Source organism: Cryptomeria japonica, chromosome 2 (genome assembly GCF_030272615.1).
Source record: "Cryptomeria japonica chromosome 2, Sugi_1.0, whole genome shotgun sequence".
In the NCBI taxonomy this organism is placed as follows: domain Eukaryota; kingdom Viridiplantae; phylum Streptophyta; class Pinopsida; order Cupressales; family Cupressaceae; genus Cryptomeria; species Cryptomeria japonica.
Window position 1 is genome coordinate 665,025,043 of NC_081406.1, and position 20,539 is coordinate 665,045,581.

Below are 20,539 nucleotides of genomic sequence, written 5' to 3' on the forward strand. Positions count from 1 at the left end.
GCATGCACATATCGCAATGCCTAAGTCAACAAGTAGAAGGTTTTTGGAAACTAAAACAATGTTTCATAGTAATTTTCTGACGGGTCCAATCCAACGAGGGATTCTTGAATCAATCCACTTAAGGATTTAGTTGAGCTTATCGGTGTAGAGAAGGCCTCCACATACGATGAATTCACTCAACACTTCTGTTAGAGTAAAGTAATTAATTAACTTTGCTCTCCTCTTAAGATTTCTCTTTATGCATACATTAGTCATTTAATAATTAATATTTAATTATTAAATGCTCACACCTTAGGGTTAGGTTTTCTTTTTGGTGTTGATCTCCTTTATAAGGATTGATCTCTTGTATTATTCATATTCTTGATTCATTTTTTCTCTGATAATACATCTTTTCTCTTTGTTAGAGCCAAAACCCTTGTATTCATTCTCTCTCTTTCTCCGTGACAGGTTTCTTGCATGCAGGTTTCTTTTGGGTTCTGTGGATTTGTATTTCTCAAATCCTACATGGTATCAGAGCTGGATCTGCTGCAGCTTGTTCAGAATTTTGAAAGATTTTGAGATCCAGGTTTTGGTTGCATCAGATCTGTGTTTGTCTTCTGTTTTTTATTTTGGAATAGGGGGTATTTTTTTTGGTGCACTTTGAGCCCAAACGGACCTCACCGTTGAGCTCGTAGCGCCCAAAAACCCCTATTTCCATATAAAATTCATCCGATTTGGACACAGTTGCACCAGGAGGCAAAAAAAATTTGGCCCCAAGGCCGTACGACCCTAGGGCACGAAAATCGAGGCGGAAAAATCAAAAAAATATATATAAAAAACGCAGGTTTTTTAATCTAAAAACGCGCAGCCCAGCCGGTGCGCTTCCAGGCGGCCCCCCGCCCGGCCACCGCCGCCGCCGGCGGTATCCTCCGCCGCGCCGCCGGTGCAGCACCCGCAGCCCGCGCGACGCCGCCAGCAGCCCGCGCGACGCCGCCAGCCCGCCCGCGCGCCGCCGCCAACCCGCCCGCGCCCAGCCAGCACGCCGCCCACCGCCAACCGTGCCGCCCCCGCGCCACCGCCCCCTGCGCCCGCCCCTGGTCGCCCAGAGGACCAGGGGCTTATTCTTTTTAAGCCCTTGAGGGCTTAAAGGGCCTATTTGGGCTTTTTTGGAGCAGTTTTACTAAATCGGGTATAACTCGGGCATTTTAGCTCGGATTTTCGAATGAAAATAGGCGTTGGAAAGCTGGTTCCGAGCCCGATCTAAAAGATGCAGATCTATTTTTCTGATTTTTCCGTTTTGTAGTTTTTTTTGCCAGTCGAAGTCAGAACAAGTTTTTTGCACTCCAGGAGCCATATCTTTTGCATACGGACTCCGTTTTTCGAAAGCGAATAGGCGTCGGAAAGGTGGTTCTATTCTCTTTTCAGATCTATAGTCTATTTCATCAAAAAAATCTTTAGGTGCTCCAAATTTTGTCTCAACCCGTTATTGCTTTCTATCATTTTCTGGCTTTCAGTTTGTACTGGGGATTAGTTTTTTGCATTGTGGGGAGGTGTTTTCTCTTGCTTTCTGTTATTTACATCAGAAAACTAGAATTTACAAACACCAATACAAAAAAATCAAACCCCCTTCTGCATCTTCTGTCTAGTTCTGAAAGACCACTTAATAATAATTAAAAATTTAGAGCAGTTGAGGCACAGTTCACAGGATGGCAGATAGACCTATTGAATCTCTCACACCGCATAATTATCACACTTGGAAGGGTCGCATGATGACTCTTCTCCAGTCAAAAGGGTTATGGTCCTGTTTGGATGAGGTTCAGCCTCAGTTGACACGTCCTTTTGAGATTATGCAGCACAGGAACAATATGGATCAGGCTATGGGATTGATGGCTTTACACATTTCCGACAATCTCCAGTTTCATCTTGAAGGTTGTATCACTCCTCGAGCCATTTGGACCAAGTTTGAGGGACTTTTTGGTACTGTCAACAAGTTCAAAGCTTTGCAGCTTGAGGCAGAGTTAACTTCCTTGGTACCTGATTCATTTCCTTCTATTGAGGACTTGCTGATGAAGTTCAAACAACAAAGATCTATCTTGCAGGGTTGTGGTAAGACTAAGACTGATACAGAGTGCATTTTCCTGATTCTCTCCAAGTTTCGGGGTCCATTTCAGATCTTCTCTTCGACCTTCTATTCCACCATGGATGCCTTGGGTGCTCGACATGTCATGCCTTCTTTTGAGGTCTTTTGTGATCGTCTGACTCGTGAGCAAGCTAAACTTAAGCAGTTGGATTCACTTTCAGGTTCACAGAACCAAGCATTGGTAGCCCAGTCCTCCAAAGGAAAACAGAAGCAGAAACCGAAGCCTAAGAAAGATTCAGAGGCTAGTGAGAATCCCTCCAAGCCACCACCTAAGTTTGATTCAAAACCACAGTCCAATTCTAAACAAGGCAAATCTTCAAAGTCTGGTGAGTCTTCCTCCAAGACTAAGAAGAAATCAGGTGATCCTTGCAGTTTTTGTGGCAAGGAAGGACATCCCGTTTCCAGGTGTTGGAAACGTTTAGAGGCTTTGGAGGAAGCCATGCAGCAGCATAATATCAGTGCACCACAGCCTCCTTCACAGCCCACAGGGAAAGGTCATGCTCTTTCTGCACGAGCATTGTCCTCAGCGTCCACTTGGGTTCTAGATTCTGGTGCCTCTCACCATATGACACACACACAGGATTTGGTCACCGCTCTTGCTCCTACAGGCACTAGACATATTGCAGTTGGTGACTCAGCACAACTTTCCATTCAGGGTTCAGGTACTGTTTCATTGGATGGTGGTTGTCTTCAGGATGTGCTTTTGGTTCCTGACATTTCGACAAACCTTCTATCCGTTTATCAGATTTGCCACTCTGGCTCTGGTAAGACAGTTGAGTTCTCTCCACATGATGTGGTTATTCGAGATCTTCGTGATCCTGACTTGGTTGTGGCTACTGGGAGTGTGGATTCTGCATCTCACTTATATAGTTTTGATGGCTTTGAGAGTTCAGACACTGTTGGTTCCTCTCTTATAGCACATGCAGATTCAGTGAGCAGGCTTTGGCATGAGCGTTTTGGTCATGTCAATTACAGATATCTACAGCAGATGAGTACACAGGCACTTGTGATTGGGCTTCCACAGATTTCTTGTACAGATGGTGTATGTCGTGGTTGTGTCCTTGGCAAACATCATCGAGATCCTTTTCCTAAGGGTCGAGCCTCTCGTGCTAAGGCAACCCTAGAGTTGGTACACAGTGATCTTATGTCCTTTCCGACTCCTTCTTTTTCAGGGGCCCGTTATGTACTCACTTTTATTGATGACTTCTCCAGACGTACATGGGTGTACTTTCTTAAGTACAAGTCTGATGTCTTTGACTCTTTCAGGAAGTTTAAGACATTTGTGGAGAAGCAATCTGGACTTTCTATCAGGAGGATACGCACAGATAATGGGGGGGAGTATGTAAATCAGGCTTTCAGAGATTTTTGCATTGAGCATGGTTTACAGCATTAGTTTACAGTTCCTTATACCCCTCAACAGAATGGTGTTGCTGAGAGAAAGAACAGAACCTTATGGGAGATGGCAAATTGTATGATACAGTCTCGAGCTATGAGTTCTTCATTTTGGGCTGAGGCAGTCAATTGTGCCAATTATATTCAGAATCGGATGCCCCATAAGGCATTACGACATATGACTCCTGAGGAGGCTTGGACCTATGTCAAGCCTGATGTTTCTACATTCTGAGTTTTTGGTAGTGAGGCTTGGGCATTTATTCCTGATGCTCAACGGAACGCCATGGAGAGGAAGAGCCGACCACTCATATTTGTTGGCTACTGTGAGGATGTTAAGGCATACAGGTTGTTTGATCCTGATTCCAGAGAGGTCTTGTTTCGACGGGATGTCCAGTTTGATGAGTGCTATCCTCAGATGGATTCTCCATCACCAGCTTCTCCCTCATTGCCTACTCCTTCCTCTTCATCTCTTGAGGATTACTTATCTCTTGAGGATGATGTAGATCATGATCCACCATCTCCACCACCACCAGTTGCTCCGTTTTTGCCGAAGTGGGCCCGTGATACTGTTGATGCAGCTGGTTCTTTGGCAGGTGATCCTTCAGATACTCGTCGCACTCGTGCTCAGACATCTGGTTCTAGTCTTTTGAGTCATACCCTTTCAGATGATCCTCAAAAGTTTTCAGAGGTGACAGGACACCCAGAGTGGGATAGGGCCATGGATGAGGAGTATTCTTCTTTGATGAAGAATCATACTTGGGATCTTTGTCCTCTTCCTAAGGGAAGAAAGTTGGTTCGCTGCAAGTGGGTGTATCGTACCAAGTATGCTGCAGATGGTTCTATTGATAAGTATAAGGCCCGTCTTGTTGCGAAGGGGTTTTCTCAGGTAGAGGGTATTGACTACTCTGAGACCTTTGCTCCTGTCGCCAAGATGAATTCTATACGCCTGGTACTTTCACTTGCAGCTTCACAGAGATGGACAGTGTTTCAGATGGATGTGAAGAGTGCCTTCTTGCATGGAGACCTTCATGAGGAGATCTATATGGAGCAGCCTCAGGGTTTTGTGCAGGACACTTCTTTGGTTTGCAGACTTCGACGTTCATTATATGGTCTCAAACAAGCCCCCAGGGCTTGGTATGAGAAGATGGACTCCTTCTTGCTTTCCTCACACTTCACACGCTGTCATTCCGATCACACAGTCTATATTCAGCGTCAGGAGGGTGATCTTTTGATTCTAGTGCTGTATGTAGATGATCTCATCATTACAGGTAGCTCATCCTCCATGATTCAGAGTGTTCAGAGAGCTTTGATGGAGCAGTTTGAGATGACCGATCTTGGTCTCTTGCACTTCTTTCTGGGTCTACAGGTTATTCAGTCTTCGGATGGGATTTCCATTTTTCAGGAGAAGTATGCTCTTGATATGCTTCAACGATTTGGCATGCTTGATTGCAAGTCTGCCCCCACTCCATTTCAGTCAGGTGTTGTTTTGTCTTCCACTTGCTCTACTCCTTCAGTAGACCCCACTTTATACAGGCAGTTGGTTGGCAGTCTGTTGTACTTGACACATTCTCGTCCTGATCTTTCCTTTGCGGTTGGCCTTGTCTCTCGGTTCTCCCATGATCCTCATGAGAGCCATTGGCAAGCAGCCAAACGTATTTTGAGATATATTCGGGGCACCACACATTATGGCATTCACTACTCTTCAGGATCCCCTCATATCATTGGCTTCACTGACTCCGATTGGGCTAGTGATGTCAATGATCGGAAGTCTACTTCTGGCTTCGTTTTTTGCCTTGGTTCTGGTCCTATCACATGGTCTTGCAAGAAGCAATCCACTATTGCATTATCATCTACAGAGGCTGAGTACCGAGCAGCAGTGTTAGCCAGTCAGGAGGTTTTATGGCTTCGACAGTCGATGATAGAGTTTGGGTTTCCTCCAGATTGTCCCACTATTCTTTGGTGTGACAACCAGAGTGCCATTCACATTTCACGCAACCCAGTGGAGCATCAGCGGACAAAGCACATTGAAATCCACATGCACTTCATCAGACAGTTGATTCAGGATGGTTCTCTCATCTTGGAGTATATTCCTACAGAGGAGCAGGTTGCTGACATCTTCACTAAACCTTTGGCATCTCCGCGCTATCTTCAGTTGCGCTCAATGCTTGGGGTGAAGGAAGTTGTCCTTGGGGGGTCTCAGTGAGGCCTTCCTTCCTTCATGTTTTCTTTTCAGCATGATTCTTTATCTCTTTTTGGAGAGGAGTTTTTTCCCACTGGGTTTTCTCCTTTACTCCACTTTATAGAGATTTTCTTGTATTCGGGTACCTCATCAGGCCTTGTTGTCGGGACCCTCTTTTGCATTGTAGTTCCTTTGCTTTCTTCTGCATTGTTTGTAGCTGCATTGTAGCTCATCTTAAGGGGGGGTGTTAGAGTAAAGTAATTAATTAACTTTGCTCTCCTCTTAAGATTTCTCTTTATGCATACATTAGTCATTTAATAATTAATATTTAATTATTAAATGCTCACACCTTAGGGTTAGGTTTTCCTTTTGGTGTTGATCTCCTTTATAAGGATTGATCTCTTGTATTATTCATATTCTTGATTCATTTTTTCTCTGATAATACATCTTTTCTCTTTGTCAGAGCCAAAACCCTTGTATTCATTCTCTCTCTTTCTCTGTGACAGGTTTCTTGCATGCAGGTTTCTTTTGGGTTCTGTGGATTTGTATTTCTCAAATCCTACAACTTCAACCACCTAACTAGGTTTTTTTATATAGCAACTCGAAAAACACCACTCAAGGATGTGCTAGGAGAGATGATATCCCCAACGTGCCTCTATTTTGAACCATTCACTTGAGGTGATGAGGCCCCCAAGAGATGATTCGCTACTCAAGAGAAAAAAAGAGTGTCGCTAACATTTTATCTTGCACCTAAGACCACGAGAGCTAGGGGAGAGGATAGTGTGTGCTAGCAGTAGATTTACTCTACATGTGCACAAGCGTGCCAAACACAAAAGACACTTAATTCATTTTAATTCCAAATTGAAATGTTGTTTAACTATCAAAAATTGAATACACTCTGTTTGAAAGTATATAGTCTTCAACAACATCCTGCACAGAATGCGTTATTAGTTTCAATGTAATTCTTCTCCCAACGAGTGCCAAGTTGCTACATAGGTCATTAGTAACATGAAATACCTATGCTCTGATAATGAACTAAAATTGACATAATTCAAAGTCGAATTCAACCATTATACTTGAGATTCTGCCTCTGAAAGAGCGCAGGACAAAGCTACATAGGTGCAGAAAGATGCTACACAAGTGCAAGTTTGCAGTCTACCTGCAAAACAATGAAATTTAATTAGACAAAGACCAATTTTTCACAATTGAGGGCTAGCATGATCATTTAAACCCTAATTTTGAGAAATAGGTCTTATTTGAGCTCAATATTTGCCTATGACATTAAAGTTTCACTTAAGTTCAAGTTCCACATGATAGATCCATGTCTGAAAAAAGCAAATGCAACTTATAAACTAGGAAATGCAGGAGTTGTAAGCCTGTCCAAGTGAAATACAAAACTTTGCTCACCTAGAAACCCTAACAACCCTAATGTGAGAAATTTTTGTTTATTGCCATCCTAATTAGCCTATATGAGTTCATTGAACCTTTTTAAACCATGATTAGACTAATTACAATATAATTGAAGCAAAATTGAAAGATTCGGTGTTCAATTTTAAAGCCCCAAATTGAGAATTCGTTGTTCTTCTAAGGCCCAATTTGCATGAAAGTAAATGTGAAAGTTTGTTGTTCATTCACCAAATCCTAATTAGGGCTATATGAGTTTATTTTATCCTAATTGATCAATTAGAAGACATATCATAGCCATGCAAGAATAATATTGTAGTTCACCAAGAGTCAGGATCTGATCAATAATTTTGATAGTTCCTAGAACCACCAAAAGCTCTAACTTCTCATAATATCATTTTTTTCTCAAAATTCAACCAAACTCAAAATTGCAGCACCCATTAGGCTCTTCTACAAGTTAACCTTCTGAAAAACTTTGTATATCCCTTAGAAATTGCCATGTCGACAATTTTGACCTTACAAAGAACTAAATTGATATACTACAAGGAGCCAGGAATAGTTAAAAGAATTGTCAATGGTTCTAATGGATCCTTGAACTAAGAAAACTCCCAATAGGTGCACTTCATTGAAAAATATTCTAAGGAATGAAATAAATCGACAATTGGCAATAGAAACGAAATTGGGAACCTCTCAACTATTGTTATGGCTCATATAACCTTTGTTAGCACCGACAAAGGTTCTCGGAATATGAAAAACTTTTAATTAACCTTAACTTGTTCAATTTGACTCCAAACTTCCCCAAATTTGTAACATAGATACCTATTTAATCATTTCCATATATGGAAGTCACAAACAAACCCCATACTTAGTGAATTCATGGATTTTTTAGTTTTGTAGAATTAACTAAAGAAATAGGAGGAGAACATGTAACCAACATCACATAATCAACATGGTAAACTCGATGTATCTCAAATCAGTTATTTATGAGGGTCTGGAAAAAATGGATACGCAAAAAGGAAGGAACTCAAGCCAAAAAGGGCATGATAGGATTTATTACTGATGAATCCATTAGGTGATGAGGATGAGATAATTTTATTGGAACATATTCTAGAAAATGAAGAGAATTTGGTTGTTCGTAACAAAAATAAATTAAACAATAAAATAAAGAAAGTTGTAGGGGTTTAAAATATTTTTCACATATTTAAGTTATATTTGAAGGAGTTCATATCACATACATAAATACTAGTAAAAATGGTTTTCTATGAATTTGGTGCTATAGGAACAAAGGGAAGAAATATTACTAATGAGAATTCAAATTAAAGCATAAGTAACCATCGAGGTTGACCCTGTAATGCAATGGAAGTTACAACTCCATTTTAATATAGAGGTCTTTGGTTTGAATCTTCGGACTAGCTTGATGAAATTTGGATGGTGTGCCCGTGCAAATGGTGTCTCCGCAACTAGATGGACGAGGTGGTCCCCACCCGATATAGTCATGATAGGGGACATGGGTAGGTGTGTGGGGCTTGCCAGGTCATGGGGATCATGACAAGGGGAGATGGGAGGTGGAAGTAGATAAGAGGTTGAAGATGTGGAGATGTAGAGGAGTAGGTGATTAGAGAAAGCATGGAGTCAGGTGGAGCAATAGGGATAGTTGGATGAAGGAAGGAGGATACATGTGGAGTGGATGCGAGAAGGCATTTGAAAAAGATGGGTGGAAGGAGGTCATGAGGTGAGAGGAAAAGGAGTCATAAGAAGGGTAGAGATAGGAGGCACAATAGGAGTGGAGCAATAAGGAGGCAGAGATAGGAGACAAAGTGGGTTTAAAGAAACAAGGAGGTAGAAATAGGATATAGAGGAGGTACAACAAGAGACAAATCAAGGAGGTGCTAATGCCTTAGGAAAAATTGTAACCACAGGGAGGGGGTCCCCCAATGTGACCTCCACTAGTTCAAAGCTCCCGTCAAAAGAAATCGTTGACCAAAAAAAAAAGCATATGTGACCATAATTAGTTTTTGTTAATTATGTTTCAAAAGAAAGACTCTTCTAATGAGAGTATACAAAATTTATGTTGAAATGTAAGAAGTTGAATGCGTCTAACAATTGTTGCATGTTAATTGATTCAATTAGAAGAAACACTAAAATGACTTTATATGTCACTAAATAACCATGGGTGAAGTTTAGTGTCACCTAATTCTAGGAATAATTTAGTTATAAAGTGAATACACACCAATTTCACATTGAATAACCATGACAATTAAGTGTACTGATTTCTAAAATGAGCTCTTTTGTTTATTTTAAATATAAATTATTATTAATGAAAGAAATCATTCAAAAATTCTAGAGCATATGCTCTATAAATCTAAATTAAAAATTGAACGTTCACGATAGAATATAAATATTTAGGAGCAACTACAATTAATATAGTTCAATATATGGATATTTTAGTGCAATAATTAATTTATTCTCATAAAGAGAAAGGTAGGGTTTTCCTATGGAATATCTTGTGTTATCTTGTGATATATCTATGAAATTTGTAAATGGTTATTGTATAAACTTGCATTCATGGTTTCCTCTCATGAGGTTATTTAGTAAGTGAGTTGGTCAACCTATATGCTTTTCTTGACATAAAATATCTAGATCCACTTTGAAATACAACAAATGGGTGAAGTGAAAGGAAATGAAGGAAAGACTGCCTTGATAAGCCACACAAAAATTTCCTTTAGAATAGCACACTATATCTATATATTTGGATGAGCATGAAAATATACAATACCATACCCAAAAATCTACAAATTCATAAAAAAGCATAAGAAGTAACCAAAATACTCCCAGAATTAGGATTTCTTCCATTTTTTTGGGCAATTTTCATCACAAGGCATGAACTTGGAGAATAATAAGGATTAATAATTTGGTGATTTTTACTAAGGGAGCCTATTAGAAAGTTTCTCAATCTAGTTATAATTGATGGACACATACAAGGGCAAGAACATGGGAAAAAAACATTTAGGAAAATATAGATACAATCAAATGGGGCTACTAATAGGTTGAATAGACAATTTTTCTAACATGAGGCCTAATAATTAATTACTTCTTCATGATTAAATTTATAGAAACTATCTCTTTGTTGCACAAGAGATAAATCATCATACCTATCGGTTTTTTCTATATATTTTCGAACACTAGGCTTGTAATTCTTGCTTCTTGATCTCTAGATTCATTTTTGGATTTGAGTTTTCTAGAATCCACTATTTTTAGGTTGATTCTTTTTATGAAAATCTTGATTAAGTGGTCAATATTTGGTGAAGTGTTTGTATTAATGGCAAGAAAGATATTTGAAAGGTATATACTCATAGTATTATAATTGGGTGTGCATCCAATCTATCATTTTAATCCCTATGGAAAGGGGAGGAAAGGAGCTTTTATAGTCCACAATGCTAGCAATCTGTATATGGGTCTACAGATGGGTTTTGAGCAATATGGGACTACCTCGTACTCCTTGTGAGAGGTACCTAACTTCACTACAAATGAGGCATACATACCTTACCCCCTTGTGGGATTTGAACTTGTGACCTCTCTTTAAAGAGCACAAGTTTTCCACCACTATACCAATAATTCATGATAAGTTATTCAAATAGTAGAGAGGGGGGAATAAAAGCCCTGACCATACTAGAAATTCCTTAGTCATATATCAAATCAAAATGCACTTTGCAAAATCTAAAAATAAGGGGCTTGATCCCATGAAATAGGTGCGATATACTCTTCTCTAACATCAAATTAATGAAAAGGGTGCATGAGTAGCTGAGTTGGTGTGAAGGAGAGTCGTGAGGTGTAGTGTAAGGCTAATGATCCTGGTGCTACACATCAACTCTGATTCGATTCTCATTGGTTACCATAAACCCTTTTAAGAGTGCATGAGTAGCCAAATTGGTGTGAAGCGAAGTCGTGAGGCGTAGTGTTAGGCTAATGATCCCGGAGCTACACATCAACTCTGGTTCGATTCTCACTGATTACCATAAACCCTTTAAGGGTGCATGAGTAGCCGAGTTGGTGTGAAGCTGAGTCATGAGGCGTAGTGTTAGGCTAATGATCCCGGTGCTATGCTTCAACTCCAGTTTGATTCTCACTGGTTACCATAAACCCTTTTGTGAAGGTGAGTTGTGAGGCATAGTGTTAGGCTAATGATCCCAGTGCTACACATCAACTCCAGTTCAATTCTCACTGGTTACCATAAACCCTTTTAAGGGTGCATGAGTATCTGAGTTGGTGTGAAGGCGATTCGTGAGGCGTAGTGTTAGGCTAATGATCCCAGTGCTACGCATCAACTCCAGTTTGATTCTCACTGGTTACCATAAACCCTTTTAATTTAATTTGCGTGTGATGTCGTGTCATGTCACCCTATGGGCTAGGGTTTCTTCTTCCCCTAGTCGAGCGGGCTGAAGCTGGGTGACTGTAGCAAAGGGAGGTAGGTCTCGAACCCGACTGGATGTGGAGGCTACTGGAGGTTCTGCGGTGGCACAAAACCAACATTATTTAGATTCTCGGGATGATGGCGTTCGTTAGGGTTTTGGTTTTCAAACCTACTCTTGGCCCATTTCGAAGAATGACAGGTGGGAGGGGGAAGTGATGGGAGGGCATTGATCTAGAGGGATTCCCATCTTCCACTAGGATGTGTGTCCCATGGAATGGGTAATCCGGCCCTTGCTGCTATGACTTTGGTCCCCACGGCCAAATCTACTTCTATTTTTTTGTCAGAAGGAAGTTGAACATAATGAAGTAGTTTTTTCAGAATTAGGGCTTATTGGGTGCTTCATAGGCAAATGGCCGAGTCTTGGTGATTTACACAAATGGATCTCAGTTAATTGGGAACCCTTGGTGGAGGATTATGTTTAGATTTACCCACATGCTCGTGGCTTTTTCGTTGTGATTTTCCAAAGTGTGGCAGACAAAAACAAAGTCCTTAGCGGTGGTCTTGGAGTTGGGAGGACAAACAAGTGTTGATGTTGAAATTGTGGCATCCGACTTTCAACCCCGAATCAGAGTCCTTCGATCGGACTCCTCTTTGGATCAAATTTCCAAACCTTTCAATGTAGTATTGGTTTGACTCTTGTTTTGAAGTTGTCGGGAACTCCTTAGGTATGTTTTTAATGGCAGATGATGACTCTTTAAATCCGTTGCATACTACTTTTTCTTGTTTGTTGGTTGTGGTGGATGTTACCATGGGCCTCCCTTCTGAAATTTTTATTACATCCTCCAAAGGGAGTTGGCTTTAGTCTATAGATTATGAAGGGATTCCTTTTAGATGTAGGTGATGCTTTAAGATTGGGCATATTGTTGATTCTTGCACTAGGCTTGGGGTGAAGTGTTCAACGTCTTGGTGGAGAGAGGTTACTCCACATTTTTATACGGTGGATAAGGTGGTAGGCGATCAGGCCCCCCTCCCCCACATTAATGAAGACCATTAGCCTATTTTATGTCTTTTTCCATAGGCTGATTGGATGGGGAAAAAAAATAATAATAAAATTAAATTGTTGAAAAGTAACTTTAAGTTATAATTTTTAAAAAACTTATATTTATTATTTAAAAAGGTCATTATAAGTGAATTATAAAGTATTGCTAGACCCAAAGTCCTAAAAGTGAGAGACAAAAAGGACATTTTATTATTTTATAGACTTGAGGGAATAATAAAATAAAAGAAAACAAGAGTGAATTATTTTATTAAGTTATAAAAGGAAACATTATTTTTAAAAATGGTGTTTTTTTTTAAATTATTGAACAAAGCAAAGTATAAATATATATTAAAAATAATGAGCAACTCAAAAAGAGCTACAAGAAATGGAAAGAAAAAGAACCATATTAACCATCAATACAAATGACAATATAACAGTTGTTCAAAGGACCCTAAAAAACTCTCTAAAAGCTTCAGCCAACAAAGCTACAACATAAGAAACTTTAACTAAATATACAAGAAACCATATGGCTAAAGATAACCTAAGAATAATCAGTACATCAATGACTAAGCATTACATATAAAATTTGAAGAATTTTTGAAGTTGTGTGGAAAATTTCACATCATCAGCATGCAAATGAATGATCTGGAACTTAATCTCTTCCAATATCTTGTTGTAGGTGGCTTTCTTTTCTAATTGGGAACACAAAAAAGCAAATTGTAACATGACATCATAGTAAAACTGTAGCATTTCCATTTCCTAACAAGTAATTTGATTAGAGAAAATAGCCAAACTTCTACTTTTCCAAATATGAAGCAAGATAGATTATCTCATTGAATCAAAAACAATATTCCTTGTCAAACCAACACCCAAAATTGCTTCCTTCCAACCCAAAATATGGTTAAAAATAGCAAGGAAATGTTCAAAAATTGAAATCCATTTTTTCTTGGCCCAAACACAGTCCCCAAAAATATGTTTAACACTTTCAACATGTTTACAAAAGGGGAAAGGAGCTGGAAAAATCTTTAGATGCCTTAATATGTCCCCTATAGGTAATTTACGATGTAAAAATTTTCATGTTAGAATTTGAGCATTTGAATCAGCCTTGTTTTTCCATATTTGAGAACTAAGACTCCTCCATTTTTTTCCCTTAAACTTACAACCCTATTTAGCATTCAGCCTAGGATTAAACTTCAAACCTGGAAGCAAGGCCAAGTAATTTTTTTCAAGGGAAAATAGGTGAAAGGGATTTTCCCTAGCCATAACCAATCTTTAACAACATTACATTGAAGGGGAGAGCAAATTTTCATGTGTAGATCAACAGGCATCAAAGATTTAATACAAATCAAAAAACCTCTGGAATGGTTATTCAGCTTGAATGAAACTTTAATATTCTACCATTCAACCCAATCTAGAGAATTGAAATCCCGTATATCATTAAATTGATGTATCTCATTCCTAAAAAAGTATAGGGATTGTTTAGGAAAGCTAATTGCTAGAGAGAGCCCATGATAATGCACCAATTTGTTCCACCAAATAGAAGAAGTGGAGAAGCTAAACCATTTTGCAAGGAATTCTTCCATTTCAGAAGATCACAAACTCATTGCCATAAAGGAAAGGAAGCCTTTAGACGGAAAAAGAAGTCATCCAGATTTTATCAACCCAGCCCACCTCTTGCCATTTATTGTTAGCAGCAGTGAGATAAATCCGATGATGAGCCAAAATTTTCCAAGGTTCATTGCCACTCATCACTCTAATGATCCATTTTGTTAATAAACAAGAACCTTGTATCTTAGGATCTATAATCCCGAAGCCACCTTTATTTCTCGGTTGTATATAATGAAGCCAAGAAGAGGTTTTGAAACCTGATTTGTCATCCCAATTAGTCCACAAAATTGTCTTACAATCTTATTAAGCTCTTTGGAGCCTTTTTTAGATGGCATCCAACATGAAGAGTAATAGACATGTGAGGCCAAGAAAATTTTGTTAACCACTTGAATTTTACGAGCAAATGGCAAATATTTATTATTCTAGTTAAAGATTTTATTTTTCAACTTGACGATAAACTAGCTCCACATATCTGATAGAGAAACTCCCAAGCCAAAGGGAATGCCCAAGTACCAAGTAATTTCTCCATGCCTGGTTAATTTACATTGCTTAGGAATCCATGATGGAACTGGATCAAAACTAATCATAAGGAGCTCAGTTTTGTGATGAGCCAGCTTAGACCTCAAGACATAGTAGTACAAATTTAAGACTTCCATGACATGAGCAATTTCAGATTCAGAATTTTGAATAAATAGTAAACTATCATTAGCAAAATGAGAGTTGATCACTACTTAATTGTTGAGAATATGAATGCCTTTAATAAGATTCATTTTGTTGGTGTAAATTATGTCTCATAATTACACTTTACTTAAGTTGACTTAGGGCAATACATTTCATAGTAGTTTGCATAGAAGACACTTAGGGAAGTGTGCACACAGGGATGATGCATGTAGGAGAAATTCCACCTTTTGTGGTCTTATCTTGTTACATTTCACCTTTGGTGGGTGATCCACCTCTTGTGGAATATTTTTTTATTTCTCCTACCTACCCTTGTTTCAAATTGAGTCACATATCATGATTATGTGCTCATATATCCATATGGCATTGCCTTTATAAGCAAGCTCATCTACATTGTATGGAATGATCTAATTAATCTTATTTTGCATCTTGATTAGAATACAATTTATTCTCAAATCTATTGTCTCTCTTTTGTGTTATTCATTGTGCTCTAGATCTTAGCTATATTTGACAAATTCTTACACATTTGATTGATTTTTTGCAATATATAGCCCAAGGCATCAACAACAAGCACATAAAGAAATGGTGATTAAGGGCAACCCTGCTTGATAGATTGTTGTAAAGAAAATGAATCAATGAGGGAATTACTGATCACCAGATGAGCATTGGCCTCCTGAAATAACATTTGAACATGCTTGCACAATTTGGGACCAAACCCAAGCCACTAGATTATTTTTATAATAAACCTCCACCTCATTCTATCATAGGCTTTGTCAAAATCAAGTTTCACCAACAAATCATCTTGTCCAGTTTGTTGAGCCCACTCACAAGTTTCCCATGCTAAAATTGAATTTTCAAGAATAAAATGTCCACCCAAAAACCTAGTTTGCTTAGATCTTACCATCCATTAAGAGAATCCTCATTTTTTCCTTTAGGAAGCAACTTGATTAAGCCTTTATTAATTTTAGGACCTAATGAACCATTCCTTAAAGCTTCTAAATAGACATAGTAAAATTCATCCTTAATATGTGACCACATAGTTTGGAAAAATTCAATAGATAACCCATCAATGCCTAGACTTTTATTATGAGCCATTGAGAAAACAACCCGTTCCAAATCCTCTAAGGAAAAATCCCGATCAAGGTATTTACTATATTCATAGTCAACCTTCCTTGAAATGATGTCTTTAATAATATCTTCCAAAGTTTCTTGGACATCAAGCCAATGTGAATCTTCTTTAAAAAGATTTTCATAGAAATTATAAAATAATTTCTAAATCTCCTCTTGATTAGTAAAAACCTATCCATTCTCATCCTTAAGAGTACTAACATACTCCTTTCTATGCTTATAATTGAGGTGGTTAAATAGATACTTTGTTCCTTTATTACCCTCCTTCATCCAATGTAATGTATCCCTAATTTTGGCCCCTTGTCCTTTATAAGACTCTAGTTTACACAACTAAGTTTTAATTGTAGAAATAAAAGTCTGGATGGAGAGGTTATTGGGATCCAAATTGAGTCTTTTCCTAGTGGCTTCCAAACTCCCTTTAAGAGACTTCTCTTTATGAGACCTTTTCCATGACACCCTTTCACCAAAGATCTTAAAAAAGTGACACATTGTGTGATGACATGTTGTCACCAAACAAGTCAAGGTTCTCCCTCTTCAGGTTTGGGAAAAGAATTCCAAACACCAACTAAAGCAACAACACAAGAAGGAGTTTTCATACAAGTATTGTTGAGCTTGAAAGGCAAGTTGTAAGGCTCTTCTTTACTTTCCCTCTTTAGAAGTCAAGTGATAGGAAAATGATCAGTTAATAAAGTAAAATAGTCTACTTTAACCCAACACCCATTAGCCACATGGGATAATTGCACATTAGGAGAAATATAAAACCTGTCCAATTGACTAAGTTTTCAATCAACACCTAATTTGTAGTTTGACCATGTAAACCAATTATTATTATGACAAGCAACTCTTTTATAGATAGGATCAACAATCCAAGATAATTCTAACAAAAAGGCCATTTATCAAACTCTTCATTACTCAACTTAACCCCATTATGCCAGTTGCAATCAACATGGCGTTCTACCATATTGAAGTCTCCTCCAATAACCCAATTAGCTTGGGGGAGATTTTTGGTCATCCATTCGAATTTTGAATTTTTCTTTCTTCACCTAAAGACAAAAACACTCTAGTATTGTTGCTTTCAAGGTTGAAAATCCTCCTATTCTTTAAATATGATTAGATACAAAGGGACTGCCAATATGCTCCAACTAATAAATATTTCTAACTTTTCAGTTTTAGATTTTGGTGTGTAGTTCTCAATTATTTTCATGGTTGATGACATAATAATATCGTTGATTATCAATATTTACTTGGTGAGATTGTCTTCATTGTATGGTCATACCTATGAAAGAAAGAGTGCATTTATTTGATTCTAAATATTGCTTATATGTCTTCTATGTAGGTCATACTACTTTAGATGGGTCATACTTTTTCATAACTAGCCAATCTTTTTTGCACCAAAATATGGTCTCATATTCTTGCCTACTTGATGGTACATTTATCTCCATTTCCTACTATAATATCCACCAAACAAGGGCATACAACTTTATTTTTTATCATGACAATATTTGAAGGTATTTTTGGGTTGTGCAAAATAAAGAAATAATAAAATATTAGGTTTAAAATACTGGTTGTCACTATTTCTAACTAATTTCACTCCCTCCAATTCTACTCCATCTAGCAGTTTCATACAATTTGGGTATTAATCAATTAATTTTGTGGTTTCATTTAATTTTAGTTTTAACAATTTTGGGTGTGTTTCATCTTCAATTTTTTTAGGTTTTGTTTTTACGCGTAGAGGTGTAGATTAATTTCAATTCTTTAGAGAAATGGTTTTAGTTATTTAGATTTTACAAATTAATCATTTAAATATTAGTTATATTAGTTGATTTATTTGATGGATCCCCTTTATTTTTAGTACATTATTTGTACCTGTAATGCCCTGACAGGAAACCCCGAAGGGATAAAGCTAAAACACACGAATGGAGTGCAATAATTTTTTTTAAAAATAAGACACAACATAATGATACAAGGAGTTATCAAAAGTTCAGATAACACAACAGAAGACTAAACAAAACCTAAGGAGTTTCCCAACGTGATTATGTAACGTAACATCTATCCCAACTCACGACATCTGACCCAATAAAACAGGTTAACTTAATTTCATGATATTACTTTAAACAAGGATATAATTTGTTCAGTATATTATCATTATAGAAAATAGGACGCGCTCATCCATTATGGTTGAAGGTGAGTCTAAAATGAGGAAATTTACCCATTAAAGTTAAAACATAGATAACATATGAATTCATTCGTTAAGGTTAAAAATATAGCTAATATGATGAAATTCATTTATTTAAGTTAAAATATAGCTAATATGATAAAGTTCATTTATTAAGGTTAAAATGTAAATAACTAAATGAAGTTCATCCATTAGAATTACAATTTAGGTAATATGACGAGTTCATCCAACAATTGTTATCCATTCATTTCGTTCAATTTTACATTAAACACATGCCATGCATCTAGTTCCAAAACGTGCTATAATTTCATCATAACCAGTGAGATATTCTCATGCATACTTAATTTCATTAACAATTATAGAATTCATTCTGGAAATCAAACTACACTCTTTCATGATCCACACTGCATTAAGAGACTGAATGTATACATGCATTTACAATAAATCTCATCTAATCCACTTATACATTCTATCAAAAAGCCATCCATACATGCTAACACTAAAAACATGAAACATAAGAACAAAAGCATCACATAACACCAAATTAATATCGGAGTTCACCCCTAAAGGGATACATCTCCGGGTCTGCTCAACTGCAAGACCCCTCTGACCATTTAAATAAGTTAAGGGTACATAAATTCCACATCATTTACATTCCTGCCCTCCAGGTGAATCATTCCAATAAACAACCGACCACATCAGTCAATAAATACATAATTGATCCCTACATAGAAATGGATCCAACTGAACATATTAAAAGCTAATACAAGGTCCATTTCCCGACAACACTCTAACTAGAGACCTGACCTGCTATTGTCAACCACAAATCATCACTCGACATCTGCATAAAGGACAATACCAGTTATAACACCATCACAAGGCAACAACCAAACTAGAGACCGAAGACATAAACAGGTACCCCAAATCAACCAAACGACAGGTTCCAAACAAACATCAAGGCATTGGGATTACTTTAAACAAAAGCGAATACAGAAATTAAACTTGCATAGGCAATAACTGGGGAAGAACAATCTTCTTTCCTAATGGTTTAAACAATAAAAGTCGATCAAGTTTTCTAAATGATCTAAGTTTTCAAAAAATACATTAACAGAAAAATCACCATTACAAGGTGGATACAATACTATAACTGCTATATTACCATAATACATAGGAAGAATACAACTAAACCATTTATTTTACTAATTGAAAATATCATTAACTCACCAATATTCCAAATGATGCATTATTAAATTTCCAATATTTCCAATAGTATATCATTTAAATTTTCAAAATATCGAATGATAAAATATTTCTTATTTTTTTCAATTACTCAAATGATACATTCCTGAATAAAATATTATTTAAAAATTATGAATTAATAAATATATTTTATTTCAACAATTTTTCAATTAAAATAATATTTTATCTTTTTCCCAAAAAGATACTTCCTCAATAAAATAAATACCAAAATTAAATATTAATTATTATATATTTATTTATCCCCAATTAATAAAATATAAACAATTAATAATTTAATAATACACAATATTAATGAATTAAGTATATATATATATATGATAGGGAGGTAATGCAAGAAGGTTGCCCAAGTGGCTTGTATGTTCACTAAGTAATAGGCCCTTGCTAGTTTCAAGGTTTTGTTACTTAAATCATAGTGCAAAAGGTTTATAGATAACCTAGCAACCCTCTTTGATCTTGCTCCCTAAGTCAAACACTTCTTGGTTGCTCAAGGGCTTCAACTCCATAGTTTCTCTAGCTTGGTAATCTAACACCTTACTCACTCAATTGGAATTCGTTCCTCTGTCTTGATCTATTCTCTGACTGCACAAGGTCTCCTTTTATTGGATTGCAAGTTTGTGTTAAGTTATACCCCCATGGGTGTCTTTGGCCTTCTACGTTTTGGAGTGTAGTGATCCTTCTCAAGTAATACAAACCAACTTATGGAGTCCACCTCACCAAATATGTTCAATGTATGCAAGAACAACTTGTCTCAACTATATTTGATGGGTTTTAGGCTTTACATCCTCCATTTGTGTACCCGATTTGACAAAAACCCAAGTTTTAGGCCTAAAATGGGCTACTAGGAATTAGCCCTCCTTTTGGGGTTTTGTGCTCACCCTGCTCCAACGATGAACTTACAGACTAAAAGAATCTCATATACGGATACCCTTTTGGGATTTCTTGAAGATTATCTAAGTTTTGGGGTCCATTAGGCCTTCTCCATGACTGTCCCAAAAATGGGTGCAAAAAGGAGGGGTTTGTAAGGGTTTTGGTGGCAAACATTGACTAACAAGTTAGAGCCCTTAAATGGAAACCATACAAACTTAGTTCTACCATGTTACATGCTAATTAGGCCATGAAAAGACAGTTTTTTACACCTTCTAAGG

General features: G+C 37.4%; 1 protein-coding gene across 1 annotated transcript in view; it reads right to left on the bottom strand.

Moving 5' to 3' along the window:
- Positions 1 to 828: 828 nt before the first annotated feature.
- Positions 829 to 20,539, bottom strand: part of LOC131870357 (glycine-rich protein 2-like) — a 42,444-nt gene continuing 22,733 nt past the window's right edge. Inside the window, exon 2 of the mRNA XM_059215877.1 lies at positions 829 to 1,073. Coding sequence (XP_059071860.1) covers positions 829 to 1,073 — 245 coding nt within the window. The remainder of the gene's footprint in view (positions 1,074 to 20,539) is intronic.